This window comes from Lagenorhynchus albirostris, chromosome 1 (assembly GCF_949774975.1).
Source record: "Lagenorhynchus albirostris chromosome 1, mLagAlb1.1, whole genome shotgun sequence".
In the NCBI taxonomy this organism is placed as follows: Eukaryota; Metazoa; Chordata; class Mammalia; order Artiodactyla; family Delphinidae; genus Lagenorhynchus; species Lagenorhynchus albirostris.
Window position 1 is genome coordinate 566714 of NC_083095.1, and position 25750 is coordinate 592463.

The 25750-nt window shown below is 55.0% G+C and overlaps 1 protein-coding gene across 1 annotated transcript; it reads right to left on the minus strand.

Annotated features, from left to right (window-relative positions):
* Nucleotides 1–6126: 6126 nt before the first annotated feature.
* TEX22 (testis expressed 22) lies at nt 6127–25750 on the minus strand. The gene is made up of 8 exons (XM_060142259.1): nt 25515–25750; nt 24873–25106; nt 22334–22723; nt 17195–17313; nt 8682–8780; nt 7909–8057; nt 6566–6693; nt 6127–6480 (listed from the first exon to the last, which is right to left on the minus strand). The coding sequence occupies exons 1-8, from the start codon at nt 25620–25622 to the stop codon at nt 6301–6303; spliced, it is 1407 nt and encodes a 468-aa protein (XP_059998242.1). The 5' UTR covers nt 25623–25750; the 3' UTR covers nt 6127–6300.

Below are 25750 nucleotides of genomic sequence, written 5' to 3' on the forward strand. Positions count from 1 at the left end.
CGCCGCCGCCGCTGCCGCCGCCGCCGCCGCCGCCGCCGCCGAGGCCGCCGAGGCCGCGCAGGGACCGAGGGCCGCGGTGCGGGCGGGAGAGGAAGAGGAGGAGCGGCCGCGAGGAGGGAGGGGCCTCGGGCGCCACCGCCCACCGAGTGGGCGGTTACCCGACCCGCGGCCGCGCGCTCCCGGACGCCTGCCCGCGCCCCCCGGGGTCTTCCCCAAGCCCCTCCCCGCAGCGGCCCCCACCAGCCGTCCACGCCGGTCCGAGTCCTTCCTGGGCTTCCCGCTCCTCCTTCCCACCCTCCCTCCTGTCGCAGGGTCCCCTCCGAGTCCCTCACTTCCCTGAAGCGCAGCGGCCCAGCCGCGGCCTCTTGACTCCCGGCCCGGGCCTCTCCGCTCACGGCAGGGGTCTTGGTCCCTGCCCCACTGCCCAGCCCCACGCGCCGCCCGGACAGCGGCGGCGCCCCCATCCCACCTCCGTGCGGGCACTGCCTCCGTGGACTGTGGCCTGAGGAGAAGGCCAAGGGAGGCGCGTGGCCGTGCCCAGAGGACCCTCTACAAGGCCCCGCCTGAGAGCGGGGGTCCCGCAGGCCTCTCTGACACGGCCCACAGCCCGCGGCTGGTGGGGCGGGGGGCGGTGCGTGCCCAGTACAGCGAGTCTGGACGGGCCCCTGTGGGTGAGGCACCTGCCTGTCCTCCCCAGGCCCGGCAGAACCTGCAACCGAGTGTGAGCTTAAGGTCCGAGGATGGTGGGGAGCGCGGTGGCCTGGGCGCACCCCGCAAGGAAAAGCAGTGGGTGCAGGGGGGAGTCCCGGGTGGAGAGAAGCGGGTTCCCGGCCACGCTGGGAGCCAGGACCAACCTGGCTGCTAGGAGGCCAGCGGAGGGAGGTGTCGGGGCCCCAGGGTGACTGCCTTGTCCACTCAGGGACATCCCTTCGAGACACGGAGGGGAGTGGCGAAGGGGTGGAGCTCAGGAGAGGCCCCCGGCCGAGCACCTCCGCCGTGATTGACGGCGGCTGCAAGGGAGGAGCTTAGGGCTGAGGATATCTAGGCAGGTTCCCCAAGCGGGGGCGCTGGGGGTGGAATGGTCTCCCTCCCCCAGGCCCCCGTCCTAGCTTCGTGGCTTGCATCTCCTCATCTGAACAGCGAAGGTGCAGCATGAAGTCCCCTTCCACCTACACCTAACAAGTCGACCATAAAGTTAGTTAAGAACCACCGATAAGTGCCCAGGCAGGGCTTTCAGCTTTCCGCAGGGCCGCCCGCCTGCCAGCTGCGGGGAGAAGCAACAAAGGGCGGGGGCTGTTCTCCTCCCTGGACGGGGCCGTGGGCGTGAGCGGCAGTCCGGGCTGACCTCCACCGGAAGCAAAGCCACGGGCCGCGTCTCAGGGAAGCCGCTGGAATAACAGGTCTCCCCGCTCCCAAAGCACAGTGACGTCTAATAAACCCTCGGGAGACAGCACAGAGCCCCCGCTCCTCCGTTGGCTTCCACACTGCTTTCCCCTCTCCAGACTAACAAAAAAGGGAGATTGCATGCAATGCCCAGCCCTTACACCAGCTCAGCGGCAGGCCAACAGACCAGAGACACCTTGCAAAAAAGACTTAGGAATTCATCCATTTAGTAGCAGAGGAAGTAGACATTCAGGAGAGAGCCGGGAGGGTGTGTGAAGGTGTGGCCAAGTCCACGGCCTCAAGGACAGCAGGGGGCGGGGGTGAGGCACGGCGGAAGAGACCTGAAGAAGCAGAAGACAACTCCACAGGAGCCCTGGAATCTTAGGAGCTTGACAGAACGTGAGATCGGTAATCAGAAGTCAGAGAGTAGATGGCGGGACAGCAGAACGAGAGCAAGGTTTAGGAGCTGAGAAAACACAGTTCCTCAAAATCACGCCGTCGCTAGAACAAGAAACAGCGAGGGGCAGGATGTCGGGCGACTAACAGGGACGGCTGTGCGGTCCAGTGGGGAGCAGGGGAGAGGTAATAAACATGACATTACGGGCCTTGAAGACAAAGTGATGAGGGTCAGGGGACAGGGTGATCATAGTGAGGGCACTGTTTGGAGAGGCTGGGACATTGGTGAAGGAGGGATCCATGGGAGTCCAACGGTGGGTGAAGTGGCCCAGAGGCCACTCGACAGGGCTGCGTCCTTGTGCAGGGCCTGGAGAGTCCCGAGTGACCTGAGCTGACCTCTGGTGAGGGATGGGAGAAGCAGCAGCAGATGTGGAGGCAAGAGGCCTCAGAGGAAGGCACACGGTGCCAGAGGCCGTGCACGGTTAGATAAAACACTCAGAGACTCGCTACAGGAGAGTTCCCCTGGAGTCACCTGGGAGCCTCCAGGACCACGGTGGGGTGCAAGTCACACGGAGACCCACCTCGCCTGCTTACTGAACTTCAGGGATTCTTGGAAGCGTTTTTCAGAGAAAGCATGTCACATACAAAAACAAAACCCCAAGTTGGCCCTGCTCTCTCCAGCAACATTCAAAGCCTGAAGAGCAAATTGCGAGGGTAAGAAAGCTAAACTGAAGAATCCTGCCCCAGCCAAGTTCTCATGCGTGTTTAAAGGCCTCAGGGAAACATTTTTAAACCTAGAAGAACCTGAGAAATAAAGTTCTTTAAAAATGTGAAAGCTGACCTTTAAGACAGCCAATAAAGATGTAATTGAAACGAAGACTGAGTGGGCAGGTGCTGGCGGTGAGCTCGGCCCCCCAGTGGGATGCGGATATGACACGTGGAACGCAGGGGACGGGAGTGACTTTGCAAGGTGGGCCGGGGCCAGAGGGGAGGTGCCGGCACCCTTCACCGTTCAAAGCCCGGCATTGGATAGACGCACACCACCCAAACCCCAGTGACACCCATCTCTCAATGTTTGTTGTAACTTCTAAAAATAATCTTAGAAAAATCTTGTAAACTTGGGGTGAAGAAGCATTCATCTAATTTCAGCGATCATGTTTTCCCTTAAAATTAAATTTTTAAAAATTTGAAAGAATTCTACACTTATTCTATATTTTTTTAAGATTTTTTTTTGATATGGACCATTTTTAAAGTCTTTATTGAATTTGTTACAATATTGCTTCTGTTTTATGTTTTGGTTTTTTGGCCACAAGGCATGTGGGATCTTAGCTCCCCGACCAGGGATCGAACACGCACCCCCTGCATTGGAAGGCGAAGTCTTAACCACTGGACAGCCAGGCAAGTCCCTATTCTGTATTTCCATATATCCTCTCGCCTCTGCCTAGGCCTTTAGAAATATCTGAACAACCTCCACCTAATGTCGACAGCGGTCCTCTCGATGATGAAATTGTGGGCGAGATTTTTAAACTTTATTGTTGGATTGCTGAATAGTGAGCAAGTGTTCTTGTAAAGCCAATGAACTCATTTTTTTCAACCGGCAACACTGGGCAGTGACTGTCTGTGGCCCTCAGTAGGGCACGAACTACACACACCTCCCAGGCGCCCTGCCAGCCCTTGGGGGGGTGGCGGGGCGTGCCCTGTGGGCTGGGCTGGGGGGCTCCCCTTTCTGCCTGGGGTGTCCAGAGTGGCCTCTGCTCCTGCTCTGAGCCCACCTGATCCACGAGAACAGGCGGGTGCTAGGGTACAAGGGAGACCACACAGGAGGGTGGCCGTCCTCTCTGCCACAGGAGAACCTAAGCAGACCCCCGGCCCTCACTCACTGTGAGTCTGGGGAGGTGCATTGCTCCTCCTAGACTTCAGGAAGGGACCTCCCGGTTGGGAAGCAGAGTAAAGGGACACTGCAATGTCCACTGTCAGCAGTGACTGGGGGCAGTGTCCTAACCAGAGTGGTGCTGTCTGACCTGTCTGCTGGGTGACACCCTCCTCTCACCGGGTTCCCAGGCCCCCTTAGACCCTCCTCTCTTCCAGGGGCTCCCAGCTGGGTCACTGGTGACGCTGGGACCCGGTCATTCTCAGCTGGGGGTGGGGGGGGGGCGGCGTCCTCTGCTCTTGGGATGTTGCGCAGGCCCCAGCCTCCAGCCACTCGATGCCAGAGTGCCCCTCCCTCTGACATGTCACATCTTCACCCCAAACCTGTGGCCGTGCTGGGTTATGTGGCAAGGGGGGAGTTGAGGTTGCTAACCAGGTGGCCTTAAAATGCTATCCTGGGGTGTCCAGGCGGCCCATCATCACAGGGTCCTTAAAAGCGGAGGACGAGGTGCTGCGCTGCTGGCTTTGGAGATGGAGGACGGGGCCCCGAGCCAAGGTGTGTGGGCGTCCCGAGGAGCTGGAGAAGGCTGGAGCCCCCGCAGGAAGGCAGCCCTGCCCACGCCCTCGTCTCAGCCCAGCGAGACCCGTTTCAGACTCCTACAGAACTTAACGTCCATGGATTTGTGTGAAGACACTAAGTCTGTGGAAACTTGTTAGGGCAGCGATAGGAAGCCAACACGCCCAGGGTGACGACGAAACCATCTCCGGCACTGCCACCCGTCCTGGGGCTCCACGCCTTACTGGAGCGGGCCACGGGCTCCACCAGGGGAGCCCCGCGACTTCTGCTGCTGTGGTGGTCCCAGAGGGGGAGACCTGGTGCAGAGGAGAGGCCCTGAGACCACTCGCAGGACAGAGGGCCGGCCAGCCCAGCATCCTGGACCCACCCCATCCGACTGCGGCCTCATGAGACACCCTAAGTGAGACCAAGAGACCTGCAGGGTGAGCCCAGTGAGGCCCTGGCCACGAAGTCCTTTAAGGCCGCTTGGGGCAGAGAACTCCACAGCGCTTGTCACCTCTATCGCAACTGTTGGCACTTCAGCATGGGAGGGGGTCCTCCTGGCCAGCACGGAGCCTGGCCCAGAGCAGGTTCTGGCCTTTGACACCTATCCCCACTTCACCAGGGTCCCTGAGGAGGAGGGGGAGGGAGTCGCGGTGTCCCCCAGGGCCCAGCCTACCCTCACGTCCACCCTTCTCCCCCACGTCTTAGGACACCTCCCCCAGCCCCAGCCTCCACCCCACATCCCTGCGGCCCACCACTAACCCTAGGGGTCTAGGGATCCTGAGAAAGGCACAGGCCTGGAACAAGACTACACTCAGGGGACCCCAGAGAGAACGGGGTGGGGGCCTAGCTGCATGATCTTGGAAGGCTTCCTGGAGGAGGGGCCTGAGCTGAGGCCAGGATGGGCAGGTGGGGTCGCAGCACCTCAGCAGCTGGCTCTGGGAGGGAGGCAGAAACCCGGGCGTTGCCCTCACCCTGGGCCTGGGGGCGGGGGTTGATGACCTCATCCTGCCCAGAGCCCCCCTCCCTCACGGCCACCCACACACGCTGCCCCCAGTCAGCCCCTGAGTGTCAGTCACCGAGTCCGGGGGATGGCGCCGCACCTGCCGCCCTCCTTCCACCCCGCCCCCCACGGGCTGGGAGCCTATCATCACCTCCCTTCTTCCCCTCCTCCCACTTCCTCTTCCCCTCCAGCTTGGTCTCCCCAAAATGCAGCCCCATGTTACCCCCAGCCCAGAACCCACCCACCCACCCCTCAGCCTCGGGGCACAGGCAGACACCGTGGCAGGCCAGGGCCAGCTCCTCGCAGCTGCCCCACCCTGCCTTCTCAGGCCCTGTTCGGCTACAAGCTCCCTGTGCGGAGACGGGTGGCATCACCTCCTCCAGGAAGCCTCCCTCTGTGTTGGGAACCTCCTTGGCTCCCGCAGGCTCTGGGCTTCTCCCCATCACGGCATCACCCCCGAGTTACACGTGCCCCTGGGGGCCTCCTGGAGAGGCAGTGCTCCTGGCCTGGGCGGGCACCAGTACCAAGCAGTTCATGACCAGAACCTCCTCGCTCCCGGAAGATCGCTGGTCCCACCTCACTGCCCCCTGCAGGCAGGCACCCAGCTCCCCAAGGGGCTAGGCTCCCCAGCCCAGACCCCTTCCACCCAGGCCAGCTAAGGGGCTGTCCATGAACCAGGCCCCGAAGGGGGGACTGCCAAGGCCTCACACCCCTCCCAGGCCGCCCACAGTGGCCTGTCCCCAGGATGACGGCCCCTGGGGGGAACGGGCAGCCTCTCCTGGCAGCCCAGAGGGCCATCTTGGAGGGCCACTCTGCTCTGTCCCTCAGGCCCCGCCAGGTGGCCTCTTGGAGATTGGGCTGGGGCAAGTCACCCCAACCGGAGGTGGTCTCCAAGGCCTCAGGGGTGGGTGTTCTGAGGAGAGGGCAGCCAGACGTCCTCCCAGGACGTTTTCTCATCCCTGGGCTGGTCATGACTGTCTGGTGGGCACTGGGGAGGGCGCAGGAGCCGTGCGCCCCAGACCTGGCAGGCCGCCTCCCCAGGACGCACAGGAGAGGCACCGAAGACAGACACGCGGGGCTGAGTCGCCTATTAGGAGGGCGGCGACCTCGCGGCCTGGGCCTCCAGGGCCACGTTGTGCCAGAAAGGCGCGCTCCGGACCAGGAAGGCTTGGAAGGCGCTGCTGGACTCGGCGGACCTCGGTGGATGGGGTAAGAGCACGCCCTTGTCCTCGTCCTGGGACACCAGCTGGGCCACGGTCTGCGCGAGGTCCTGCGTGGACGGCGGGGGCAGGGGGCAGGGCGAGCGGGGCGGGGCGGGGCGGGGCGGGACGCTCGGCGCACCCCGCCCCGCGCACCCTGTAGGAGAGGGTCGCCCCGGCGAGGCCCGGCCTCTCGCCGCCACCCAGCACGGCCAGCCTCCAGCGCTCGTCTATGCTGACGTTCCAGCGGCGGCTGGGGGCCTGCTCCCCTGCGTCTCGCACACCTGCGGGGACAGGGCAGGGGTCCGCGCCGGCCGCGCCTGGGGGTCCCGCACCCGCCTCGCGGAGGGGGACGCTTCCAAAGTGCTGTGTGCTCAGCCTCCCCAGTGCCGGCGGGCGGGCAGGTCCTCAGCCTCTGGTCCTGGGGCCTTCCGTGGCCGTGCCCGGCGGCTCGGCCCCTGGGCACCCCGGCCGGCACCTGCCCTGCCTTCCCATGCACGGGTCGGCCCCCTGGATGCTGGGGGCCATTACCGCGGAGGTCGTGGCCCTCCGGCTGCTGCCCGGGCCTGGCCGGGCAGAGCTAGCCCACACTCTGGGGAGGCCCCAGAACAGGCAGCCAGACTGCGGCCGCCTCAAGAAAGGCGGACCCAAAGGTCAGCCTCCTCCCCAGACCCCTCTAAAATGACCATAAAGAGGCGTAGGGTGGAAAATATCGCTCAGGTGTCCACAGGGACACAGGAACAGGCAGTGAGGCACGGGTGTTAGAGGGCTGTCGGCAGAGGCTGGAAAGCGGTTACTAACTGGGAAAGACCAGAAGTGCGCTGCACCCCTGCAGGAACCCTCCCCCCAGGGAGAACTTCCCAGGCGGGCTGTCCGTGAAAGACCCTCAGAGCCTCTCCTGCTCTGCCCAGCCAGGGAGCCATCCCATTGCCTCCCTGGGGGAAGCCAGGAGGTCACCCTCTGGAGTGCCACGGGGGCAGGGAAGGGTGCCATGCTAAAAATAAAGAGAGGATTAAGACAAACTCAGCCTCCATTCCTCAAAAAATTAAAAACAGAGCTACCATATGATCCAACAATCCCACTTCTGGGTATACATCCAAAGGAATCGAAAGCAAGTCTCAGAGAGCTATTTCTGTACTCATGCTCATAGCAGCGTTATTCACCGTAGCCAAAAAGTGGCTGCAACCCAAACGTCCATCAACGGATGAATGAATGAGCCTAATGTGGTCCATCCACACAATGGAATATTATCCAGCCTTAAAGAGGAAGGACATTCCGGCACGGGCTGCGATATGTGTAGTGAAACGAGCCAGTCACAGAAAACACAAATATTGTTTAGTCCAGGGAGCACCAGCTCCCCCACCCCTGCCACAGGCTGCACAGCAGGAGGCGAGCGAGCCCCTCCCCATCGCTCTCATTACTGCCTGAACCACGCCCCCCCACCCCCCACCCCCCCCACCCCCCGTCGGTGGAGAAATTGTCTTCCATGAAACCGGTACCTGCACCAAAAAGGTTGGGGACCGCTGTTTTAGCCCACTCGTACGAGTTACCTAGGGTCATCAGATCCGTAGAGTCAGAACATGGAATGCTGGCTGCCAGGGCTGGGCGAGGGCGAGGTGCTGCTTCAGGTTTGCAAGATGGAAAAGTTCTGGAGATGGGTTTCACAACGATGCAAATATACTTAACACTACTGAACCGTACACTTCAAAATGGTTAGGATGCCCCCCCCCCAAAAAAAGTGGATACTTGGACCCAGAAACATGCACAGAAGGAGGATGATGGAGAAGACGGCTGTCTGCAAGTCAAGGAGGGAGGCCTGGAAAAGACCCTTCCCTCGCAGCCCTCAGAGGGAACCAGCCCTGCTGACACTTTGATTTTGAACTTCTTGCCTCCAGACTGCGAGACAATACATTTCTCTTGTTTAAGACAAAGAAAGTGAAGCCCCCAGCCCCTCCTCCCACTCTGCACGAAGAACGGTGGCAGCCTGGCTAAGCTCCCCTTCTGCGCAGGAGAGGGGAGGGGTCCTTTCTGGGGAGAAAGGCCAGTCCCAGAGAAGAGGCCTACAGACACCAAGAGAGGGGGGTGCCCAATGCGGAGCAGCCCAAACCTGCCCGATCACCCCACAAAGAGCGTGACCGCTGGTGAGGCGGCCCCTGGCACACGGAGCCTTCAGCCAGCCCTGCGTGCCCCACTCTTCAGTGTAGACCAAGAGCGGCCCCGCCCCCAACTTGAGAACGTCTCCAGCGTGAAACACAGAGGCCAAACCACCAACCTGGGCAGAAGGAACTCAGAGGACAGGGGGCTGTTACAGGGAGCAGAAGGAAGCCGGCCACCTCCCCCTGTAACTGTTGTTCTCCTGGATCCAATGTACCTATGAAACAAGAAGAGGATGACGTGAAGAAGGGCTGTTCAGAGAACGGGGATGAGCTCTTTCGAGTTAAAAATGCGACGTCAGAATTTAAACTTCTATAGCAGGTGCTGGGGTAGGCTGTTGACCCTAGTTCGTCACTCCCTTCCTGTAATCGAATCCTACGCCTCCCCTTTAACGTGTGGCGTCACGCCGGTTCCCACTAGAGTATATTTTCCTGCCTCCTGCTGCTGGGCGGGTCCACAGGGTGCCAACAGCATCCCCAGTGTAGTCTGAGCGGGCCTCCTGACATTCTGTGTCCGCCCGAGCACAGGCTTCCCTGGGAAGACCTCTGAGGGTAAGCGGCATGGAAGACACACAACCTGCGAACAGAAAAACAAAAGTTTGCTGTTGTGAATCATGGAAATTTGGGAGTTGTTTGTCACGGGGCATCATTACAGCAAATGCTGATAATAGAAGGACGGGCAGCAAAGCCCAAAAAGGCAAGGTAACAAAGTATGAGAAAATGGGAGAGTCAATCACACGGGCCCACGTCCAACTAACAGAGTTTCCAGAAAGAGAGTCAATCACACGGGCCCACATCCAACTAACAGAGTTTCCAGAAAGAGAGTCAGTCACACGGGCCCACATCCAACTAACAGAGTTTCCAGAAAGAGAGTCAATCACACAGGGCCCAACATCCAACTAACAGAGTTTCCAGAAAGAGAGTCAATCACACGGGCCCAACATCCAACTAACAGAGTTTCCAGAAAGAGAGTCAATCACACGGGCCCACATCCAACTAACAGAGTTTCCAGAAAGAGAGTCAGTCACACGGGCCCACATCCAACTAACAGAGTTTCCAGAAAGAGAGTCAATCACACAGGGCCCAACATCCAACTAACAGAGTTTCCAGAAAGAGAGTCAATCACACGGGCCCAACATCCAACTAACAGAGTTTCCAGAAAGAGAGTCAATCGCACGGGCCCACGTCCAACTAACAGAGTTTCCAGAAAGAGAGTCAGTCACACGGGCCCACATCCAACTAACAGAGTTTCCAGAAAGAGAGTCAATCACACGGGCCCACGTCCAACTAACAGAGTTTCCAGAAAGAGAGTCAGTCACACAGGGCCCAACATCCAACTAACAGAGTTTCCAGAAAGAGAGTCAATCACACGGGCCCACATCCAACTAACAGAGTTTCCAGAAAGAGAGTCAGTCACACAGGGCCACATCCAACTAACAGAGTTTCCAGAAAGAGAGTCAATCACACGGGCCAACATCCAACTAACAGAGTTTCCAGAAAGAGAGTCAATCGCATGGGCCCACATCCAACTAATAGAGTTTCCAGAAAGAGACAGAGCAGAGAAGATGAACACACACACGCGCACACACGCCACGGAGGGAGCAAGGCTCCAGACTGAAGGGGCTCACACAGGACCGAGAAAGGGAACAGACTGGCACCAGAGGACAGTGTGGTGATATTTCAGAACCAGGGCAGGAGGAGAAACAGCCTGACTTCCAGAGACTAAAAAGCAGGGCACGTGCAAAGGAGGAGAACTCCGCAGGGTCCAGGGCACCAAGCAGCCCCACTGCAAGGTGGAAGCAATGCAACAACGGCCTAAAATCCTGAAAGAAAATTATTTGCCACCGAGAATTTTCACCCAACCAACGTATCACTCAAGTATGCAGGTAGAATAAAGATATGTTCAAACTTTAAAGTCTCAGGAAATTGAGTGTCTTCAGAGGAGCTGCCTTCTGAGGAGCTGCGAGATGAGGGGCTCCAGCAGACAAGGGGGGAGCTGGCAGGAGGGACGCCCAGGGCCCAGGAACTGGGGTCCCAACCAGGAGCGGCAGGGAGGGTCCCTGGATGAGGCAGGTACAGGGTGGCACAGAGGCAGGGGCGGTGGAACCCCCAGACCTGAGGGGTCGGGTCGTTTGTGAGCCGAGTGTCACAGTTTCTCTGGGAAGTTTGGGAAAGAATCGATAATCAGTGCACAGAAAACGAAGAAGAAGGGGCAGGAGGGCGCGATTATTACCTCCAGGGAAAAAGAGAAGCGGTGGGAGAAGGGTAACCTCGTCACTTTGAGGGAAACTTCCCCACGTTCAGCTGTCGGCAGGCTTCCAGGGGGTCACTGGGGAGCAGACATTCGCAGCAGATTGAGGTAAAAGGATGAGCCGACTCCGGGTCCGGGGAGGGGAAGGTGTCTTCAGGGCAGGTGCGGCCCGCAGTCCCTGTGGGGGGCGCCGGCAGATGCGGGCAGCTGGGCCATGACCCGCAGGGCCAGGCAGGGCTGCTGTTCTCAATTATGTGCCCGCAAGTGGTAATAAAACGGACACAAAATTTTACAAACAGATTGAAGCAATTAAGTAGAGCGACCTAACAGAGAGCACGCACAGGGGACCCACATTCTCACCAGCAAGAGGAACCATCGTGCACACTGGCTGGGCTCCAGGCCACGGGCAGAACAGACTCCCCCGTGGGCCCGACTGGAAACCAGAACAAGGTGCTCCTGTGGGCACAGATGGGGGAGTGGAAGGGAAACCCAGTCCCCGGGAGGGGCCAGGGAGGACTCCCCCCCGCCAGGAGGGCGGCCAAAGCTGCCCTCTGAAGACATGCGATGGCTTCAAACGCTGGAAGATTAGAAAACAGCCCTGGAACTGGAGGGACAGAGCAAACAACTCAGGAAGCTAGGAAAACAGCAACAAAAGCAGTTCACGGAGAGTTTAAAGACAGAATCGGGAAAGGCTGGTGAATAAATTAAAGTGGAAAAAACAATGATCACAAACTGGTTCTTTGCAAAACCAGTAAAACAGCTACTGCTTCCCTTGTGTCCTCCCCAACTCCACACAGATCTGTCTTTATCATGTTTTTTCCTTTTTTAATTTTAGTTTTATTAGAGCATACTTGATTTACAATGTTTTGTTAGTTTCAGGTGCACAGCAAAGTGAGTCAGTTATACATATATTCATTCTTTTTCATATAGGTTATCACAGGATATTGAGTAGAGTTCCCTGTGCTCTACAGTAGGTCCTTGATTGTTATCTACCTTGTATATAGTAGTGTGTGTATGTTCACCCCAAGCTCCTGACTTATCCCTCCCCCCAACACGTTTCCCCTTTGCTAACCATATAAATGAACTTATTTACAAGACAGAAACAGAGTTACAGATATTGAAAACAGAAACAATCTTCCTGGAGCGCCAATCACTTCCTTGTTCAAAACCATTCACTGGCCTCTCCCTGGAGTTCTTTGCCCACTTGCCATGTCATCCCCCTCTTGGGCCCTCATCAGGCTAACTTCTACTCATCCTTTAAGACTCTGGAAGCACGTCTTTGCTCTCCACTCTGCTTCTAGGCTCTACGAGATAGCCCCACTACCCCATCCCCTTTGTATGCGTGTACTGTAGCACTCACTGCCTTAATTGTAACTGTGCCTGCCTCCCTAACCAGGCTGAGGACTTCCTGGGAACAGAGGTATATTTTAACCCAGTCACCTAGCAGAACACCTAGCCCATACTAGCTACTTAGAAACTTTAATTAATTCACGCTTTCTCTGGGTCCAGAAATGTCATTGATCTAAAGCAGAACACAGTCATGACCCAGCCACCTAGATCTGTTCAGTGAAGCAAAGCAGAGGTGGGCTGAGATGCAAGCCCAGTGCCCCAGACAGATGCCAGAGCCTTTGTTGGACACTGGTTTCTGCATGTGGCAAATACTAAGTTGGGTCAAGTTGACGCTAACAAACTGAGGCAGAGCCATTCTGACAGCCATTTCTGTTTCCAAGTGAACACTGCATACGGGAGATGCTACATTAAGGTAATTATTTTACACAAAATGTAATCAATTTCCCTGTGTTGCCTTCTCTCCAGCAAATGATTTTGCATAATGCAAAGTTTAATGTTTTGGCCTGGCTAAGAGGCTTTATCTTGGATGGAAAAAGAAGTGCTTCGGAAACCTTGCCAGAAATTTCCGAATATCACTGCGTCTTCAAATATCGCACTACGCTGATCAGTTTTTGTTGACTTCCACATACAGCATTGACTCAATTCCTTTGCAAATCACTCCATTCTTTGGACCTCATTTTCTCCATCTGCTAGTGTTGGAGGGTCTCCTGCGGAGGCGGGGTGCGCTGTGTCTCACCGTGAGGACGAGGACACTGGAGTGGAAGCCCCGGGGAGCACTCCCTGGCGCGAGCCCTCCGAGTCCGCCGTCAGCCCCGCCAAACAGCCCGGGTCTATCTTTGTCATTTTTGCCAATCTTTTCACATTTAGCACTCATTTCGTTTCTCCTTTATGAACTATAAGTCCATAGACTTAACACACTTTCCTGCTCAGTTTTAAAAACTGTTTTCTCTTTGCTATTAAGCATCTCTTCACAGATTCCGGTTGGTAAACATTTGTATGTTCTAAATATTAGAAGTGTTTTCTTCCAGAGTGTCCTGTAACACTCTTGTGTCTTTGATTGTACTAGCCTTTAAAAACGGCAGTCGATTTGTCAGGATTTTCCTTTATGGATTTGGCCTAAAATGGGCATTTCCCACTCGGATTCTAAACACTGCTACATTCTCCCTGTGCTTCTGTGGTTTGGTTTTAATGGTTAGCGTGTGTGCGCGTGTGTGTATGTGCGCGCGCGTGTGTATGTGTGTGTGTGTGTGTGTGTGTGTGATGAGTGGTGGGGATCTACTTAACGATCTTCTAAATGGATAGCCAGTCACCCCAATACCATTCATTGAAGTCTGTTTCCCACTGCTCTGCAGAATCTCGGAAATTAAATTCCCAGATTTAAACCAGGGTCCATTTCTGGACTGTTTGTGCAGGTCATAAGTCTCCTTGCCAACTTCTGCCCCAGCGCCACACAACATGCACTGCTCAGAGCAGGCAAGGGAGGCCCTGCTCTTCTTTTTTAAAACTCTTGCCTGGGGACTTCCCTGGCGGTCCACTGGGTAAGACTCCACGCTCCCAGTGCAGGGGGCCTGGGTTCAATCCCTGGTCAGGGAACTAGCTCCCCCATGCCGCAACTAATGATCCCGCGTGCCGCAACGAAGATCCCGAGTGCCACAACTAAGACCCGGCGCAGCCTAAATAAATAAATATTTAAACAAACAAACAAACAAACAAAAAACTCTTGCATGGCTTCTTTGGCAAGTAAAAAATTTTAAAATCTCTAGTTTTTCAAATTATGTTGTCACTCTGCAGTAATACACTGTCTTCTTTTGCCCTCACTGCAGGGGTACCCCGCCTGCTGCTCCATTCCCTGGAGAGCGCCCACCAGGCCGCCTTGCTGTGTGTGGAGGGGCGTCCACCCGCCCTGACCCCAGAGCCCACGGCACGCTGGCGGCGTCTGGCAGCTGAGCACCGCTGAACTAATGCCAGGCTGTTGACAGTATGCCTCCTCCCACTTGTGGGAATATTCCACCCTTCTCTCCGCACCCTTCCATGTGCGTGTCGAGGGGCTGTGTGGTTTGCAACCCACTCTGACAACAGCTGCCTTTAACCCGAGTTAACCGACAGTGCTAATTCCCCTTCTGCCGCGTCTCCTGCTTTGTTGGTCTTGCCTATTTTCGGGTCTTTCTCTGTCTTCCTCTTCTGGCTCGATCAGGTGCTGTTTCTAGCCCACTTCCCCTCCACTTGTTCAGAGGCAGTTCTCTTCCTAGTCTTGTGGTGTAATCAAAACCCGCCAAGCCCACCTGAGCCTGAGGTTGACAACCATCTCCACCGGCTTCTTAACCAGCGCCGGGGGTCTAGAACACTGACTCGCCAGCCACTCGAGGGGACCACGATCTCCAGCCTTCTTCAAGCTTCCGGATGACTGCAGCTCTGGCTGGCATCTTGGAGTAACCTCACGAGAGACCCCAAGCCAGAGCCACACAGCTAAGCGGCTCCCAAACTCCTGACCTATAGAAACTGGGACAAAAATATTTATTATTGTTCTGAGCTGCTGAAATCTGGAGACTTCTGTTACGCACTAACAGAGAACTGATACGCTGCCAGAAACGCTGTGTACCTTTAAGATAACATTTTCAAGATTCATGAAAAACATTTTTTTTTCTAATTAGGATTGCCGTGAATTATTTATTTTGGGAAAATCTGGCAGGTTTAAAACACTAAATCTTCCCACCCAATAATATGATACAACTTTCCCCTTAGGAATTCTCTGCCATTTGTCACATTTTATAGTGTTCTTCACATAGGCATCAAACGAGACACAGTTATTTCTAGGACATCGTAGTTTCTGTTGCTAAAGTGAACGGATCCTTTTTGCTACTACATTTCCTGGTTATTTTTAGTGCATTGGAAACTATTAAGTTTTGAGTGGTGATCATATATCCAACCTTCCTCTTCCATTAGTGGTCTTTTAATTGTCCTGCGTGGATTTTCTAGGTAGACAGTATGCTGGCCACACACGGTGACTGCTCCCGGTATGCGTGGCTCATTTCATTCTCCTGACTCTGAGCAGGCTCCACACGCTGTCTCATCGTCATGGCGATGCCCTGCCCGCCGCTTGACGCTTCAGGAAACACATCCACTGTGCGCTCTTAATGCTCCCCTTCACCACGTTACAGAAGTGTCCATTTCTTCCCACCTTGTTAAGAATCAACAGGTTTTGGTTTTTACTTTTTTAATTTTCTTATTTATTTATTTATTTTTGGCTGCCTCGGGTCTTCGTTGCGGTGCGCGGGCTTCTCATTGCGGTGGCTTCTCTTGGTGCGGAGCACGGGCTCTAGGTGCGCGGGCTTCAGTAGTTGTGGCACGAGGACTCAGTAGTTGTGGCTCGCGGGCTTAGTTGCTCCGCGGCATGTGGGATCTTCCCGGACCAGGGCTCGAGCCCGTGTCCCCTGCGTCGGCAGGCGGATTCTTAACCACTGCGCCACCAGGGATGTCCCTCAATGTATGTTCATCGAGCACCTGCAACGTGCCGTGTACCCTCCTGGCGCTGGGGACAGAGCTGTGAGGAGCAGAGGCCCTGCTGTCCTGGACGGGGTGACCCTTTGTGCTCGTGCAGTTTGCTGCTTGGTTCGATTAACTTCCTGCACGTTCAGGACTTTTCGACCTGTGCTTCAGTTAGATGGCGCACCCCTCCGTTCCGTTTCTCTTTCCCTCCTCCCCACGCAGCACTGGTGTCAGGGGGATGCCCTGGGCAGCGTGAACCTCGTCGACGGGGAGGACTCGTTTCTTAGTTGCTTGGGGATGCCTACCCACAAATCCTTCCTTAGGGCAGATCCAGGCCCACTTTAGAGTTTCCTTTGTTATCAGTCTCTTCAGGTTTTTGAAAATCAATTTGTAACACGGATTCCAATCATCACAGTTCAGGGTCCTTGCTTTGCTCCTCACGTGGTGAGACCCCCACAGTGAAGGCCTCCCGCCGCCTGTGGGCGCTGGCCCTGGGGCTCGGGTCCCACTGGCCTCAGCTGTGTTTGGGGCAGTCCTGGGTCACCCCAGGTGAGGGGAGGGCTGTGCCCACCACGGAGGAGTCCCTGCAGCCAGCCCCCGGGCCTGCACACGAGGCCCCCTCCGTGGAAGGGCTGTCCCACCTCAGCCCGGCCTTAGGCACAGTTTAGTTTAAAACTAATGGTAACCACGTGAGAAAAACGCAAAGGAAAATACATGAGAAAACCCAGGAATCCACTACCCAAAATGAACAATGCCGTACTTGCTTCCGATCTTTTCCCCCAAGAAATAAAACATATTGATATGGTCTCGTGCAAGGCTCCTCTCTCCACCCCCAGTGAGGGAGGTGAGCTGGGAGCCCGGGTTTGCTCCCCGCTTTCCGGTCCTGCCACCAGCAGATGTGGCCACAAACCACGCGAGGCACCAGGCTGGTCTCTGACGCAGGTAACCGGGGCCACGGGGTGCGGAGTGCTCTTCCGCGTGCTTCTCTCTTAACCTGCTTTTGAGACATTTCCCCGTGGACTTGCAGGGGCTAGTCCATCAGCTGTCACTGCTGTGCTGCCCTCACCTGAACCAACAGCCCCGATTACCTCACCACCCCCACTGTGGGGACAGCAGGCTGGACACGTGGGCTCCTGCGGGGCAGCTGGCGTCTCGCCTTCTCCAGGTGCTGCCTGGGGCCGCCCCAGAGCTCCCACCAGCAGGGGTGCTGGCTCTGCGCCCCGCATCTTGGCCAGAACTCTGGCCTCTCATGTTTTTGTCAGCTGAACCTCATTTATTTCCCTGACATCAAATACCTTTTAGTTTTCTTTCTAGCCAGTGGGGACTCCCTTTCTGTGAAGGGACTGTACATTCTGGGGACCATCTGCCTCTCTTGCAGGCGCGCGTGTGGTGTGCGTGTGTAGTGTGTGTGTGTGCATGTGTGTGTAAGGTGCCCCTCTGGGCCTCACACTGGCCCTCTGTCCGGTGTGGGTGTTGGGACAGGGATGGGCCTGGGGCTTCCTCAGGAAGGTGACTGGCGTGCACGCTGTTTCCAGTGCAACCTACTGTTCCCGGCTGCCTAGGGTGTCCAGCCCAGACCGGCCCGAGCCCTGCAGGGCCAGCAGTTGGAGCACCAGGCCCAGCGTGGCCTTGCTCAGCCTCTCCCCGTCCTTCTGGAACTTGTTCTGAAGTGCCCCTCCGGGCCTCTAGCCCTACTTCCGCGCTCACCTGCGATTCATCTAAGCCTCTCAGGGCTGTGTCCTCGGTTAACCCAGGACCAGCCGTGCTCACCAGCCCTTCCTCCGGGGCCAGGCCAGACCCTACTCACTACAGGAAGCTCCACTTCCGGGACCTGGAATTTGTTTTGCTTCACCCTGTCCCATCAGGGGATCTCTTGTTCCTTCTTTTTTTTCTTCCCTTTTTACATAGTTTCTTTACTGGGATGAAATGCACATCACATAACATTTACCATTTTGACCATTTTTAAGTGTACAGCTCACTAGCATAAACACATTCACATTGTTGTGCAACCATCACCAACATCATCTCCAGAACTTTCCATTTCCCCAAACTGAGGCTCTGTCCACATTAAACTCACTCCCACCCCTCCTCCAGCCCTGGCACCCACACTTCTACTTTGTCTCTAAATCTGACCCCTCTAGGGACCTCATGAGTGGACCATGTAGTGTCTGGCTTATTTCACTCAGCGTCATGTCCTCAAGGTCCATCCATGTTGTGTCACGTGTCAAAAGGTCTTTCCCTTTTAGGGCTGAGTTATCCTCCCATTGTATGTTTTTACCACACTCAGCCGGCAATGAACACTTGGTTTGCTTCCACCTTTTGGCTATTGTGAATAGCGCTACTGTGAACATGGGTCTACAAGTACCTGTTTGTGTCTCTGCCTTGGATTCTTTGAGATATCTACTCGGAACTGGAATTGCTGGATCATATGATGATTCTATGCTTAATTTTTTGAGGAACCTCCATACTGTTCCCCGTGGTGACTGTGCCATTTACATCCCACCCGGCAGCGCGCCAGAGGTCCGACTTCTCCACACCCTCACCAGCACGTGTTCTTTTTTTTACATTATCATTACGGCCACATCCTAATAGGTGTGAAGTGCTACCTCACTGCGGCTTTGACTCGCGCTGCCCTGAACTAATGCAGTTGAGCACCTTTTCGCGCACCTGCTGACCCTTCGTGGATCTTTGGAGAAGCGTCTATTCGAGTCCTTTGGCCAGTTTTGAGTCGAGTTCTTGGTTTTGTTGTTGTTGCTGAGTTTTAGAGTTCTCTATATATAAGGATATTAATCCCTTAGCAGATATGGACTTGCAAATACAGCTGACTCTTGAACAACATGGCTTTGAACCGCATGGGTCTGCTCATACATGGGTTTTTTTCAATAAATGTGCACTAGAGCAGCGGTCCCCAACCTTTTTGGCACCAGGGACCGGTTTCGTGGAAGACAATTTTGCCCTCGGGGTGGGGAGGGGGATGGTTCAGGTAGTAGTGCCAGTGATGGGGCAGATGAAGCTTCGCTCGCTCACCCACTGCTCACTTCCTGCTGTGCGGCCCAGTTCCTAGCAGGCCGCGGACTGGCAGTGGTTAGGGTTAGGATGTGGAACTTCAAATACAGAGGGCCAACTATAAAGTTTTACTCAGATTTTTGACTGCTGGGCAGAGGGTCGGCGCCCCTAACCCTCAAGCTGTTCAGGAGTCGATTATGCTTTCTCCCATGCCGCGTGCTGACTTTTCCCTCTGTTGGCAGTGTCCTTTGATGATCAAAAGTTTTTAATTTTGATGAAGCCCAATTCATCTATTTTTACTTTTGTCGCCTGTGCTATTGGTGTGATATCCAAGACATCATTGCCAAATCCAGCGTCAGGATGTTTCCCCCTGTTTTCTTTTAGGAGTTTTATAGGTTTAGTTCTTACGTCTATGTCTTTGATCCATGCTGAGTTAATTTTTTCACGTGGCATTAGGTGAGAGTCAAACTTCATTCTTTTGCTTGTAGATATCCAGTATTCCCAGCACCGTTTGTTGAAAAGACAGGGAATTCCCTGGCGGTCTAGTGGGTAGGACCCTGTGCACTCGCTGCCAAGGGCCTGGGTTCGATCCCTGGTCAGGGAACTAAGGTCCCACAAGCCACGTGGCGTGGGCAAAAAAACCCCCCAAAAAACAAAAAAACCGCCTTCTGCCATTGAACAGTCTTGGCAACGTTGTCAATTATTATTATTTTTTATTTCCGAAATGCAAATATAGTTTATTACAAAAAGTTTATTATATTCATAAATTATAAGAGAAAAAACAATGAAGTCATTTCCGAAGATGTCAAAAAGGGACTTAATATAATTTAACAAGCATTTCTAATTCAATGAAAGTTATTAGCGTATTACAACAAAAAGAATATAAGAGAAACTAAAAGCAACATTAGATTAGATTAACAGTGAGACACTAGCAGCCATTCCATTAAAGTCAGGAAGACAACGAGACTCACCATCACTGCTATTCAAATCACGCAGGAAATCAATTTAATAGGCCAACTAAAAACAATTCTCAAAATATTAGAAGAGACAAATTTTTCACTATTTTCAGATGTTATCATTGTCTTCCTCAAAATTTCAAGAAAATGAACTGGGAGAGGACTTCCCTGATGGTCCAGTGGTAAAGAATCCACCTTACAATGCAAGAGACACGGGTTCAATCCCTGGTCAGGGAACTAAGATCCCACATGTTGTGGGGCAACTAAGCCCGCGCCACGACTAGAGAGCCTGCGTGCCTCAAATCACAGTGCCCACGTGCTCTGGAACCCGCACACCACAACCACAGAGCCCACGTGCCTTGGAGCCTGCACGCCACAACTAGAGAGAAGCCTGTGTGCCTCAACAAAGAGCCTGTGCACCACACGGAAGATCCCGCATGCCACAGCTAAGAGACCCAACACAGCCAAAAATGAATAAAATAAATAAATATTAAAAAAAAAGGTTAACTTGTTTTTTTTTTAAAAAAAAGAAAATGAGCTGGTAAATTATTAGAAAAATAAGAGTGTAGTATAATAACAAATTAGAAAATAAATATTCTGAAATAAGTAGCTTTCTATATACTGGCAACAGATAGAAATATGACAGAAAAATCCATTCACAGTTGTGACAATAAAGCGGTCAAATATCTAGGAGTAAGTGTAAATTTAAAATAAATGAATAAAATCTATATGAAGAAAACTGTTCAACATTGCTGAAGAACACAGAAGAAAACCTGAACATGTGGAGTGACATACCATGTTCATAGATGAGGAAATTCGATATTGTCAAGATGTCAATTTTCCCCCAAGTAGATTTTTAAATTCAAAGAAATTCCATTAAACATATACTACATTTGAAATAGTGAAAATGTATAATCTACATAAAAGATGAAAATAGTGCAATAAACATTTGTACACCCCTCACCTCAATTTACCAGTTGTTAGCATCTTGCCATCTTTACTTCATCTCAACTACTTTTATTTTCTGAACGTTTCGAATGTAAGTTGCAGACAGCAATGTCACTTTGCCCCTGAATACTTCAACATGCATCTCCTAAGAATTAAGGCATTTTGACACAGCCATACTCATCAGTTTCACACTTGAGACAGTTAACAGTAATACTATAGTTCCACCAAAAACAGTGCTTGTCAAATTTTACTATACGTGTGAGCCACCTGGGGATCTTGTCAAGATGCAGATTCTGATTCAGTGGGTCTGGAGTGATGGCTGAGGCTCTACATTTCTAACAAGTTACCAAATGGTGATGATGATGCTGGTCTGGCAGAACACACTTGGAGTTCCAAAGATCAAATATTGTTCCTTCTATACCCCCTTCCCAGGTTATCACTCCTCTCTCCTCGTCTAAAGAAGGAACCATTATCTTAAACTTGGTGTCGCTTACTCCTCTGCATGTTTTCATACACTTATTAGATATAGGTACCCCTTAACTATACACCCTATGTTTTCCATATTTTTGAACTTTACATACGGTATCACATTGAACACATGCTTGGGCAACTTGCTATCTTCATTCAGCATTATGTGAGGTTTATCCATGTTGATAAACGTAGTTCTGAGCCATTCATTTTAACTTCAACAAATCTTCGCCAAGGAGATATGGCTGGCGGGTAGGCTGGCTGCAGAGGACTCGCAGAAGTGTGGTGATGGAGGAGTTGGTATCTGGAGTTGGGCATTAACCAGGCTGCTTCATTTTCCATTGTGAGGTTGTAATTCACAAACAACCTAGCTTATACAGTCCTGGAGGTGGGGATTCCAACATCAAGGCTCCGGAATATTCGCTATCTGGTAAGGGTCTGCTCCCTTGTTCATAGATAGCCTTTTCTTGCTGTGCCTTCATGTGGCGGAAGGGCCCTTGTCAGTTATTCTGACTTTGCTCATGGTGTATATTTTGCCTTGATGGAGGGTTTTTTTTGTTTGTTTCTCTCATGTGGTTAAATGTATCTCTTTGCTTTTATGGCTTCTGGACTTTGAGGCTTGGTTAGAAAGGCTGCCCCTACTCCACGGTTATAAAGGGATCTGCCCAGGGTTTCTCCTCGTACTTTTATGGTTTTATTCTTCTACATTTAAAATGTTCACACATTTGGAGCTCATCCTGGTACTCTGTGAGAGGTATGGCTACAACTTACTTTCTTCTAGGCAGCTGCACAGTGTCCCAGCGTCAATCAAAAACACCACCTCCCCTCCCCAGCAGCCCCGGATCTGAGGCGCCACCTTCCGCCCACACTGAGTGTCTGCAGGCGTGTGGATCGGTTTCTACCTTTCCTGCTCCACACTGTGGTTCATGCATCTCATGACAGGACACTATCGCCTTGATAATCGAAGCTTTGTGATATGAGTTCACGTGAGAGCTGAACCTATTCTTGCTTCGTTTTCTGTTTGACCAGTTTGCCGAATTGACAAGGGAAGATGAGCTTTTAGCAATTTTGATCGTTGATGACACTGAGCTGTGAAGCGCCTGGGGAGAACCCTCTGTGCTGGTGAGTCTTCCTCTCCAAGAACATGGTGTCTTCCCACCGCCAAGTCCCTTGGTAATGCCCTGGAGTGTTTTAAAGTTTCTCTCAAACAGGTTTGCACTATTTCCTGTTAAGTTTATTCCTGTTGTCAAATGTGCCTTTTTCACTCATTTATCTCCTAGAGTCTGTTTACATCTATAAAGACTACTGATTTCCGAGCAGTTGTCTGCACCCTCTTCCCAAACCCCCTGCTGTGGGTGGATTCCAGTCCACTTTCCTGTGCTGGCGGGGCGCAGTCACGTGTCTCCCGTGATGCCGGCATCACCTCCTCCGCAGTTGCTCGCGTTCTCCGCCCCTCTTGCTCGGCTGCGTGGGCCAATATTTCCAAGATGGCGCAGGTCACCTCGCGGATGGTGACACATCTCCAGCTCTGCTGTGCTCTGCCTGGCACTGTGCTCCTTCTGACTCCTTTCTTTCCAGGTGTTTTGCTCTCCTTCATGACAGAGATCTTCCCCGAATGTCTGGTGCCCTTGGCTGTTAATTCGCGTTTAAAGCAGGGACTGGGGCTTCCCTGGTGGCGCAGTGGTTCAGAATCCTCCTGCCAATGCAGGGGACACAGGTTCGAGCCCTGGTCTGGGAAGATCCCACATGCAACTAAGCCCGTGCGCCACAACTACTGAGCCTGTGCTCTAGAGCCCGCGAGCCACAGCTACTGAGCCCACGTGCCCAGAGTCTGTGCTCTGCAACAAGAGAAGTCACCCCAATGAGAAGCCCATGCACCACAACGAAGAGCAGCCCCCGCTCGCCACAACTAGAGAAAGCCTGCACGCAGCAACGAAAACCCAACACAGCCAAAAATAAATAAATCTAAAAAAAAGAAAAGAAAAGAAAAATAAAGCAGGAACTGATAGTTGCTATCAGTGTGGGCAGACTGGGGCAATAAAGCAGGGACGGATGGTTGGTATCAATGTGGGCAGACTGGGTTCTGGCAGCTGGGGCATTCCTGCTTCTGCGGCCTCAACCATGCAGCTGGGAGCTGACTCTCCAGCTCTGCCCACTCTGTGGCCGCCCACTGGAATGTGGTTGCCACCTCCTGTTGGTCGGCCCTCCAACCCGATTCTGTCCTGTGGGTTCTTGCCTTCCTCAGAGCCCTCTGCAGTCGTTTCGGTGGGACTCCTCAGAAGCAGAAAGGCACAGGTTTGCCCAGCTTTCTGTGTGAGGCTGGACGTCTGCAAACCCTTGTCAGGGTAGGTCTTCTCAGACCTAGGCCTCAGCCTGAGGTTGCTGCCCTTCTGTGAGCACGTGTCCCCACCATGTGGGGCTCTGGGGCCCTGCAGTGACCACTGCAGATGAGGGCGGCTCTCGTGGGCTCGGGCTGGAAAGGGCAGGGACCAAGGGACTGGTAGGGCCAACCTGTGCCAGCCGGGCTTGTCCCTGAAAGACGATGCCTGACAAGGCCCAGATGTGGGGAGATCCCTAGGAAGAGCCTTCCGTGCCGAGGGTGCACCAGGAGGGAACAAAGAGGATGGACACCCTGCAGGACAGAGAGACAGCAGCCTGGTGCGCCCGTCAAGGCCACGGCAAGTGGCTGACATCGCCCAAGGGCTGGCAGCAGTGGAGGGAAGAAGCAGGATGACACCGGAGGAGCGGCCAGGGTGTGGGGGACACTGCAGGGACTCCGTGCCCCCAAGTCAGAAAGCTGGGAGTCTGCGGAGAGGGGTCTACACCCCTTCCCCACCACCCCAGAAGCCCCTCTCCTCTGTGCCACGTCCTGCCTCCCAGCCTCATCCCCACACCCCCCTTACCCACAGGGGCCCCCACCTCCCGGAACTGCAAACTTCGCAGGTCGCCCCTGCCCAGGAGCCGCCCGGCCCCTCCATGGGCAGGTGCGCGGTGGGATGGCCCCATGCCCCGGCCCCTCCCGAGAAGTCCTTGCCCCCGACAGGTACACGCTCGTGTGTTCTATGTCCTAGCTGGCCCATCCTGAGATGTCGGCCTCATGGAAGCTGAGGGGCGGCTGGTTTCCGGCAAGGGCACAGCTGGTAGGGCACCTGGAGCCCGCTTTCCTTTTCCACCACCTTTTCACGTAAACCTTTGACCTCGAGAACACCCACGCAGACGGGTCGAAGCACACAGCTCCACGGGCTCCACTGAGCCTGGCCTGCCACAGCCCGGATCCTGACGCCCAGGGAACAATACAGAACTCCTGGGGGCGTGGCTTCTGTTGCTTGTGAAGCGCCCCCGGGGCCAGAGCAGCTGTGTCCTGTCCCCTCACCGCTGCACGGGGACCGAGCAGCTGCCCACCCACTGCCCACCCCTCCAGACTGGGGCTGTCTCAAAGCAAAGCCTCCAGAAACATTTTGGCCAGACTCTGGTTGACAGGTCCTCCTGCCGACTGCCCGCCTACCTGGTCAGCAAGACACCGTCCCTGCTCCGGGGGCAGAGCTCCCCATGACTGGGATGCCTCCGCTCGCTGGTGCCCAGGGTTGGGTTGGCCGGCAGAGGGGCAGAGCCCACAGCTGTGGGGGACAGGAGGGGCCACGCCCACCTTGGTGCCCACCCAGGGCTCTGGGAAGAGAATGCTGACGCTCTGCATGGCCGCCAGCCCAGCACCTGCTTCTTACCAGACGCTGTTCGGCCCTACCCCAGCTCGAGAGGCCCCTCTCCACCCACACCTCCCCGGCCAGTCTCCGGGGTTTCCAGAGAGGAGCCCGGGGGCCCAGAGGCCACAGCCCGCTTCAGCTTACCCAGTCCTGAGTCTGCAGCACCTGCTGACTGCTGCTCGGGGCCCCGGGCTGGCCCCAGGCCACCGCTGGGCTTGGTGGAGCCGAGGGCTGCCCGTTCTCTTGGGACGGCTGTGGCTGCGACTCTGGCATCTTCCCCAGGAAGGCCTTAAACAAACGCTTCCCGCTGTCCATCTCCAGCCCCTTGGGGGGCTCGCCTGCACCTCTGGGGCTCTGGGGGTAGGTGCCCACGGCTACCTGGGCCCCTCGGGCAGAGGGAGGCCGCGTCAGGATCTGCGGGGCTCATCTTCCAGCCACTGCCCAGACAGTGCTGGGTGGGCCTCAGCCAGGGACACCCAGCAGGGTCGACCCCCTTGGGTGTCCTGGGTCCCCAGCTCCTACAGCCATTCTTCTCCACATGGTCAAGCCAGGCCGGAGCAGCTGGGCCGCCGCCCTGCCCGGCCTCCTGCAGGCTCCCCCAGGGACGCCCCCTCTCCCACCGCGGCCCCAGCTCCTTGCATGTGCCCCCAGACGGCCCAGGTGCGTCTCCTCAGGACCCTGCCTGCGGGGCGCACTGAAGGCGCGGAACGACCAGACGAGAAAGAAGGGCCCCCCCAGCTCTCCCCGTCTCCCCGCTCCCGACCCCTGTGACGCCCGACCCCTCACCTCAACGCCCCCGGGCCACACCCCAAGGTCCAGGCTCTGCGCCCCCCGCCCGCACGACCACGCGTGAAGACGCCGCAGCAGACGGCAGCCGGCCCCTCTCCACTCCATGGGGTCTGGGGATGAGGAGTTCGCTGAGGGGTGGCAGGGCAAGGGTCATGGGGACACACTGCGAGCGTCAAAGGGAGGGAACCATGGGAGGTGGCGGCCAGCGGGGGAGGGGCGGGATACACTACGGG

What these genes read in the sequence shown, in the direction of transcription:
- TEX22 (XM_060142259.1), bottom strand. Translation starts at nt 25,622, where the DNA reads ATGGAGTGGAGAGGGGCCGGCTGCCGTCTGCTGCGGCGTCTTCACGCG. An exon ending in AGACAACTGCTCGGAAATCA is followed by an intron (nt 17,314 to 22,333) that starts GTAGTCTTTATA and finishes GGGGCACTTCAG; the next exon opens with AACAAGTTCCAGAAGGACGG. An exon ending in CCCCAACCTTTTTGGTGCAG is followed by an intron (nt 6,694 to 7,908) that starts GTACCGGTTTCA and finishes CTGTCCCCGCAG; the next exon opens with GTGTGCGAGACGCAGGGGAG.